Source organism: Petaurus breviceps, unplaced genomic scaffold, assembly GCF_028583685.1.
Source record: "Petaurus breviceps papuanus isolate PSGF00001 unplaced genomic scaffold, PetGlider_PUasm1.0 77, whole genome shotgun sequence".
Taxonomy (NCBI): domain Eukaryota; kingdom Metazoa; phylum Chordata; class Mammalia; order Diprotodontia; family Petauridae; genus Petaurus; species Petaurus breviceps.
This window is the reverse complement of record NW_027186492.1, coordinates 21,944,781-21,954,276: the sequence shown is the minus strand read 5'-3', so window position 1 is coordinate 21,954,276 and position 9,496 is coordinate 21,944,781. Positions and strand designations below refer to the sequence as shown.

The 9,496-nt window shown below is 38.9% G+C and overlaps 1 protein-coding gene across 5 annotated transcripts in view; it reads right to left on the bottom strand.

Annotated features, from left to right (window-relative positions):
- STXBP6 (syntaxin binding protein 6) overlaps nt 1–9,496 on the bottom strand; it is a 357,548-nt gene that overhangs the window by 4,828 nt on the left and 343,224 nt on the right. For all 5 annotated transcript variants that reach the window (XM_069106021.1, XM_069106019.1, XM_069106020.1 and 2 more), the window contains one exon: nt 7,940–8,097. In XM_069106021.1, the coding sequence (XP_068962122.1) occupies nt 7,940–8,097 (158 nt within the window). The remainder of the gene's footprint in view (nt 1–7,939; nt 8,098–9,496) is intronic.

Sequence of the window (9,496 nt, the reverse complement as noted above, 5' to 3'; positions counted from 1 at the left end):
AGAGAGAGAGAGAGAGAGAGAGAGAGAGAGAGAGAGAAGGAGAATGAAAATCTCAGTCATTTCAATGAGAAATAAGAGGAGTAACAGAATGTTTACATCTCTATCCACAGTGACATTTCTCAGGAATTTTTCCTGAATTCAATCTTTCTGGATAAGTTAATGCATGGTATATGTACATACACATATATACATATATATGTATATATTACCACTTACAATATTTCCTAGTACTTAAATGGCACCTTTCATCTACAAAGTCTAAGTGGGCTTTCTCATCTTTTATCATTCTTTCTAAGTTCCCTTCCTGGGAAGGAAGTTAGGGTAAGGGGATAATATCCACATGTCTAAGACAGAGACCAAACTAATACATAGATGGAGTGACTTGCTCAAGGTAAAATGATGTTATTTGTAGGAGAGATGGTACTAGAGCTCAAAATGTCGTGACTCTCAGGCTAGTGTTGGAAGTTGATGATCTCTTCACTATCTGGCTCCATACACTTCAAATTGATTTCCCATGACTCCCCCTTATTCATGTTATGCTCTAGCAAAACCAATATATTGAATATTTCCTATAATTGACAGTCCATAACCTAATTCCATTCTTGGAATGCTCCCTTTCCTCAACTTGATCTTTTGAGATACCTAGTTCCATTCAAGGCTTGGTTCAGGCATCACCCTCTGCAAGATTCTTGATTATTCCACTTGGTGGTTGCTTTCTGACTCTTCTCCATCCCCAGCCCTCCACCAGGACAAAAATTTTTAGTAGAAATTTTGTATTTACTTATCTTGGTACATGTTTTATTTTAGCAAAATATAAGCTCCTTGAGGGTAGGGATTGTTTCATTTTTGCCTTTGCAACCCTAATACCTACCACAGTGTACAGCACATTATAGATACTAAAACAATACTCATTGAACTGAAGAGCCTTAAATTTGAGCCTTTACTGGTTTGTTATAAAATACTAAGAACGAACAAAGAAAGGGGAAAGGAAGAGGAGCCTACATACCCTTCACTGATTAATCCATTAATTCCTGGTTTAATGAGATCATGCAAGTTAGTGCAATACATTTGATAGTTAAACCTTGCTATTGACAAAGGTTGAACAATAGCTGGAAGCCAGACCTTGATTTCTGCTTCCAGTGGTATTTAAGAAATGTAGTCTATTGAAACATCAGATCTCTACAAATGGGAGTACTAAATGCCACCCTCTTAGTCAAAAGTTTCCCAAACTTAGCTGGGTCCCAGGGCTATTCATTCAGGGAAACTCAATTTGGGTACAGGATACAGATTTAATCCAACTGTGTCTCAGAGTCATGTCCCTCCTCAATGAGTCAATGCAATGCTATGAACAGGAAGGCAGAAGAAGTTGACTTAGAATGTGTGACCTGAAATTGTTATCAGAGGGCTGACTGAAGGAGTAGAAAACTGCTGGACTTAGAGGAGCGAAAGACCTGGTAACTGATCTCACTTCAGACACTTAGCTGTGTGAACATGGGTAAGTCACAACCTCTTTGAGCTTTGGTTTCTTCATCCAAAAATAGAGATAATGAACATACCTCATATTTAACTTACAAGTTTGTTGTGAGGATGACATAAAATAAAAGTATATTAAGTGCTTTGAAAACTTTAAAGCTCCCTCTAAACGGCAGTTATTGTTATTATTATTAGGAAAAATGGAGCATAGTAGAAAGAATGCTAGGCTTAAGAGTATGAAACACTTGGGTTCAAATCTTGCCTCTGGTATTTACTGGTTATGTAGACCCCAGTAAATGACTTAACTTCTCTGTGCTTCAGGAAATTCTAGGGCTTATTTACTAAGTTATTGATTAGTGGCATCAGAATTGGTTGGAATTTCCACACTAGGATTTCTCTAGGGTGAAGAGATAACTCACCCTGGCTGTTTATTCTCATCATCAGAAGCCCTCTGTTCTAAGGATAAGAATTCAGTCCCCTGCAGGTGATAACTTTATGTGTTGGTGTGTAAGCAGGAACTACAGCTTCAAGTTAAAGGTAACACCAAGTCAGTCAGGGGTTTGGCTAATTGGGTGGTTAAAACCATAGCAGAAAGTCAGTGTTCACAGGAATTTTTGTAGAAAGTCCAATTCTGTCAATGTTACATCTGAACTGGGATTTCCTTAATGTTAGCTTTAGAAAATTAGGTCTTGCTAGGCCCTTCTCACTAACAAACTGGGAAGAGATAGAACATGGGGAGCAACTCTGTATATAACAGTGCACTGGGAATAAGGAGGACTTAAATCTCAGCTCTGGTTCTGTCCCTCATCAGATGTGTGACCCTATTCAAGTCATAAAGTCTTCTGGGCCTCAGTTTTCTTGTCCCTAAAATGAATGGAACTAGATGAAGTAATCCATGGGGTTCCTGGTCTAACATTCAATGATTATTGGGTCAATGTGAGGCAGGGTCTAGAATAGCATAAGTCTTTGAGAGCAGCTGCCTTTGGCATAGTATCCCATAGAAGAGGTAGAAATGGGGGCTGTGGTTCCTTTTTTGCTTAGCCACACAGCACTAACAGCAGTTTACCCAGTGCTTTGGTACTTTGCAAAAGTCCTCATAACCACCCCTATGATATTGGCAATGCAAGTATTATAAAATACAATTCCCATCTGACAAAGAAGGAAAGTGAAGAAGAGAGGTTGAAGCAACTTGCGCCAGCTCTTAAAACTACCCAGTTGCAAAGGTGGGACACGAACTCAGGTGTTCAGGATGTTTCCACTAAACACCCTCTGCCCTCCTTGCCTATCAATCCTTTGGCATGTTGGATAGAGTAGATCCCAACCATCCTTTCTCTTCCAAGGAAGATTCTTAAAATACTATGAACACCACAACTGCTGACTCATTACTCTTACTGAGCCAGGCTCCCAGAGGCATTGCATACTCTGCAACTTGGTGGTTTTCAGGGCAAAGGAAAAGTGAGCATCCCTGCCTGAGTGGTTCTACTGTCTGGAGTTATGCCAAACTCTTAGTACAGGAAGGAACTGTGCTTGCTCAAATCAGACTATGAAAGTGGGTGTGGGGAGGGGCAAGAGCTAGGGGGCAGAGATAACTTAATGCTCTACCCCTTCTACAGGAGACAACCATATGAACATCATGTATGAGAATACATCCATTAACATGACTGGAAGGCTCTGGGTGTCTGAGAAACTCCCTGTAGGTCTTAAAGCATATTCCTTGAAATACATCACTATTCTTCTAGAATTTGGGGAGGTTGTGGGAGGGGCGAGGAAGGGATGAGAGAGAACAGTGTTCCAATTAAACTCTAGTATTAGGTACCTTATCAGATGAAATTTCTGTCCTCTGCTCAGAGTGTGCAGTTTGAGGGCATTTGTAAATACAACCCACCCACTATGAGTCAACCCAGCCAAGACTGGAGTGGGGGTGGAAGGCAGGGGCAACATCTCTAAACCCTCACCTGGGAATTAGTCCCAGGAGAACTGTCACTGGGCTAGTGAAAGGATATCACCCCAGCCAGCCCACGCTGGCTGTTCTGCCTCAGAATTTAGGAAGATAGGTATTACATCTCCTTAGAGGTAAATCTGCTTATTAGAGAACATTTCCAATGCTGGGATGATTCATAAGCAAACATCCTAATTTTTTAAAGTTTCAATCTTGGCTTCAGAATATTCTCCCTCTCTTATCTGCTTATGTGTACACACACACACACACACACACACACACACACACACACGCCCTCCTTCCCTCTCCCCCAAAGCACTCAGCAAAGAATAAAACAGTCCACTGCTAGAAAATATAAAGCAACTAATTTTGGCTAGCACCAATGACTCCATTAGTCCAAAACAGAGATCTCAAGGTCCTTTCCGTAAATTTCTCTTCTGACAGGTGTTTCATTATGTTCCACGAACTGTTCTGTTTTTAGGGAGTGCTGACCTCAGCCTGTCACCTCTCTTTTGAGTTTGGAAGCAGATTTAAATCAACAAAACCTCCACCACCATACCCTAGCCATACCCCTTTGACCCCCAGAGTTTCTGACCCTCAGTAGATTTTCCTAAAGCTTACTGAAACCTCATACCAGGTTCATCAGCAGTAACAGAGTAGGTAAAGTATAGCAGGAATTAATTAGTTAATTAATTAAGAATCATAAAAAGAATCCCAATAAACAATTCCTTCTCTTAGCCTTGGTTTTCTGAGCAGCAAAATGTAAGGGTTGAAACAGATAATCTCTAAGGTCTCTTACAAGTTGAAAATCCTATGACACTTGGCTGCATAGTCAGAGATTCACAGATAACCATAGGCTGGTTGCATAGAAAAGACTCTATTAAGCCAGTCTGGGGGAGCACACAATCAGGTCCTTGCATAGCTTTAGTCTCTACATTTTTTGGTCTGTTTTATTGAGGTCTCTTACTCAAAGTCTTATCAGTTCCTAATCTTTTGTTTTGTACCTGATATAAAGAGAAAACTAGTAGTTCACTGCCTTGAGAATATGCCATCATAGAATTGAAAGTTAGCTATCTCCTCCCCTTCCCCCAACACTTTAAACGTTCTCCCATTCCTATTTTCTTTTCCTTTGAAATCGCTTCAGTTGCAATGCAAAGTTAAGGTATGAAGTTAGGCTTTTGAATTTCTTTATTTGTTTTTGTACCAACCAAGACCTAGGGAAAGTAAGGGCAAAAGGAGCTTGGGGAGACTAGACTGTCTCAACTCTTAGGTATTGTGGTACAGAAAAAAGTGTGTTGGATTCAGTCAAGTGAATGTGTTCAAATTCAGGTTTTACCATTGACTACTTGTGTGACCTTGGAAAAGTGCCTTCACTTCTCTGGCCCTTGATCCTCTTATCTAGAAAATGAACTGTTGGACGAAATCAAGTCCAATGTCCCTCCTAGCTCCAATCTTCTTCTATGAAGATACACCTTTGAACTAATCAATCAATAAGCATTTATTAAGCACCGCTCTCTACCAGGAACTGTGCTGGTGATACAAATATAATGAATCAAAGAATCTCTGTCCTCAAGGGGCTCATTCATATAGGTCTCATATCTTCAGTAGGACTGGCTGCTGTTCAACTCTCATCTCCAAATGTGCAATAAGGACAGAAGGATACAACCAGCAATATGCCAGTGAATGTTTGACAAATGGTTCTTTTGGGGGAAAATGTATGTAAGACACACTTTTAATTTTAATCTTCATTATTTGCATTTTTCCATCATGTTCTTAAGTCTAGACAATCAACAAAACAATAATCAAGAACCCTGATTTAACAATAATTAGCATTTACACAATGCTAATATATAAATACATGTGTCAGGCACATGTAATATTTTACAGTGAGCTCATTTAAAGTTCACAACAACCTTGGGAGGTAGGTGTTATAATTATCCCCATTTTATAGATGAAGAAACTGTGGCAGATGGGGGTTAAAGTGATTTGTCCAGGGTCACACAATCAGTGAGTATCTGAAGTTGCATTGGAACTCAGGTCTTCCTGAAAGTAGGCCCAGTGCCCGATTTTCCCGAGCCACTTAGCTGCTCTGAGCAGTTGCTGATTTCTAGAATGTAAATAAGCTCTCACTGAAAATTTAAAAGCCAGCTTTCCATAGCCAGTAGGAGCTGGTTCCAGCACAATTCAGTATGCAATTCAATGGAGAACCTGCCACATTTCAGTTTAGTAGGACAGTAGATAAAGAACTGGACTAGAATGGGGTGGCTAGGTGGTGCAGTGAATAGAGCACTGGCCCTGGAGTCAGGAGGACCTGAGTTCAAATCTGGATTTAGACACTTGACACTAGCCGTGTGACCTTGGGCAAGTCGCTTAACCCCAACTGCCCTCCAAAAAGCAAAAAAAAAAAAAAAGAGAGAGAGAGAGAGAACTGGACTAGAAGTCAGAAATATCAGTGTAAATCAGGTCTCAGACACACAATTATTAGCTGTATGATTCTAGTAAGAAACTTAATTTCTCTGTGCCTCAGTTTCCTCATCTGTAAAATGAGTATAATAATAGAAACTACCTCACAGGTGAGGATCAAATGATATAATATTTACATTGTTCTTGGTACATGCTTAACGCTAGAAGGTGCTAAATAAATGCTTATTCCTTTCCCTTCTCCCAAACCATAAGCCTTTGAAGAAATGCTGTAGGAAAGAAAGGCTGGAATAATCCAGAGAAATTTTAGTAACTACAGAGAGGTTTTGCCAGCACCCAATTATAAGCAGAATTTTTAGAAGAACAGCCTAAAAAGCCTTTTTACTAGTAGTTTGTAATTTTTCTCTTATTTCTTAAATCTTCCCCTCAGGAGAAGTATGGTTATACAGTGGCAGAGCTGGGATTCAAATCCCTGCCCATTAACTCTACAGTCAATGCTCAGATCTCAGTGAGATCTGATGATAAAAGCTAGATCTCAAGGTTAGTATTTTAGTCAAAGTTATAAACAATGGGGGCATTCAGATAGCAAGTGTATATAGCACTGGACCTGGAGTTAGGAAGACCTAGGTTCAAATCCAAACCCAGACACTTGTTAGCTGTGTGACCCTGGGCAAGTCACTTAACCCTGTTTGCCTCAGTTTCTTCCTGTTTAAAATGATCAGGGGAAGGAAATGGCAAACCACTCCAGTATCTTTCCCAAGAAAACTTTAAGTGGGTTCACAAAGACTTGGACACAACTGAAATGAATGAATAACAATATAAACAGCAGACCTTCCTATGCTATATTCTCCATGTCTTATGGAAACTTGGCTTTTATTCCAACACCTTCCATGATTAATTGATTAATCATTTTTAATTATCATATTATATCATATTATACCTTATTATATCATATATCCTATCCTATTATATTATATTAATATATAATTATATAGTTACATATAATTATATATGTGCCATATATAAAATTATATAAGTATATAATAATAATTATATTAATTATAATATTTGTTGATTTGTTTACCTGAAAGCCCTTGATAAATCAAGTCCTGTCATTAGCCAGATCAGTCTTACTCTTCAATCAGAACTTCAACACAATTACTTAGGCTACTGAAATACAGACTCCTTTCTTCCTATGCTGTCATTTAACTTTTTTTCCTTCATTGGTAGGGAGAGTTTCCCAATTTGAAAGTTCTTTATCTTAATGAAATTTCAGGTCTACTCTCTATCCCTAATTCCTTACCCCAGGTAGCTGGTTGCAAATAAATACTCAGTCTTTCCATTTTAAAAATGACTGTTCTTAGTATATGGAGATGTCCTGGCATATTTTGGTTTACAAAAGTAGAAACAGATCTTGGCAGGCAGAACTGTAATAGCCAACTTCAGCTAAGGTTCCAGCAATAAAGCACCAGGAATAGTCGGGCCCCTTCCTGAGTGATGCAATATCAAGAACACTTTTTTTCTAGGGCTTGTTTTATGCATAGCAGAGCATAGAGATGAGAACCCACAAAATGCCTCTCAGGAAGGAAAAGAGACAGTAAATAAAAAAAGGGACAAGCATCCATGATTTCTTTCAAGTGTGATCCAACATAGGGGTTGGGGGTGGTGGTAGAGGGAGTCTTTTTTGAGAAGCTCTCTAGAGCATCATCTTGTCCCTTGACCTCCTTTTAGTCCCAGACTTCCAGGTAGGGACAAAAGAATGTTCCTGTATGGATCCCATATGGGATCATGACCCACGGTTTAAGAAATGCTGATTAGGGTTCATGAGTAGAAAAAGTTTAAGAAGTCCTGAGCTTGAGAAAGAACTATTTCCCCTTATTCCAAACTAAGTGCTTACTGATACAAATACAATCTAAACAATACATGTCTGATTTATTGAACAAAGGATGGAAAAAAGTTTTGTTTTGCACATTTCATGGGATATAACAAATACTCAGGGACCGGTTCTTGGCACAGTAGGGTTTTTATAACACAGTTTATTAGTAACTCAGTTTCCTTGGAAATAACCAGGAGGCCAAAGCCAAGTTCCCTTGCCCTACATCTTACCTTGTGGGCAGTTTCGGCAAACTGCTGGGCACTGTTCTTCATGTCTTCTGTCTTTTCTTCTGCTCGACCTAACCTTTCCCCACGCTCATTCAAGGCCTGGCTGGCCTTCTGCACTGCACTCGTTACACTGTCTGCTGCTGAATGAAGTATGCTGTTTCCTGAAGCAGGCAAATAACAAAAATGATGATGATGATTCATGATTCATATCAACAGAGTAATTTGAAATTCTCAACATGTTTTCCTCACAATGATCTTATGGAGGTAAGTACCATTTTTCAGTTGAGGAAACTGAGCTTCCTCAAATTAAATGACTTGTTTGAGGTCACATAGCCAATGAGTTGGACCAGGATTCAAATACACTTGGGGATAAGACCAAAGTTTATCTATTACACCACATCGTTTCTTTTATATAACATCAGAAGCTTGCTTAAGAAAGAAGTAACTGACCAGATCCTTCTAGTTAGGAAGCTATGTTTTAGGAATAAATCAGGCAGATTAAGATGGGCCCTGACATTTTCAAGATTCTGGAGTCTAATTAATTGTTCCTAGGAGCCTGAAAAGGATAACATTACTTTTTATTCCCAGGAAGGAAATTCATGGAGTGGCAGAAATTGGTAAAGATCCTAAAGCCCATCTCCTGAATCTTGAAGTATGAGACATCAGACATCTACATTCTAGATGGCCTGTCAGAGGGCACTCTGTTTTGAAGATGGGAGTGGGGGAAGAAACAGGTCCTGAGGGATGATAATTTGAACACAAGAACTAGAGATACAAAATTAAACAACACTGAGTAAAAGTGTATATTATCAGACCATTACCAAAAAAAAAAAAAGAAAGAAAAGACAACTGTAACTATAATTTCATTCTACTTCACTTATCTTAGGCTGAGTGGGTCAACCATAAACAGAGGAGAAAGAACATAAAGAACTACATATCACCCTTATAGTATTCATAGAATTCTAGAATTGAAAGAGATCCTTGAAGTCATTTAGTCCAATCCCTACTCAAATATACATTCCATCTCCAAATTAAAAAAAAAAGGTTAACTAACCTCCACTTAAACACCTAGATTGCATAATGAACAGAGCAATGGACTTGAAGGCAAAAAGACCAGAATTCAAATATTGCTTCAGATACTTATTAGCTTTGTAATTTGGGCAAGTCATTTAACCTCTCTTTGACTTGGTTTCCTCATCTGTAAAATGAGGGAGTTAGACTCAGTGGCCTCTAAAATCACTTCAAATTCTTAAGTCTGTGATCCTATAACTTCTGGTGATGGGGAAATCCTGAGGCAGCCTACTTTACTTTTAGATAGCTCTAATAATTAAAAAGTACTATCCTTTCAAAGTAACACAATCAATCAATATTTTATCGAGTACCTACTATGTCCCAGTAGCTGAGCTAAGTGCTAGGGATACAAAAAGAGGCAAAAGACTATCCCTGCTCTCAAGGAGCTTACAGACTAACAGCGGAGACAACATGTGAATATATACAGAGCAAGACCATATTCAGGATAGGGAGGAAGTAATAATTAACTATATAATATATAGTTAATAA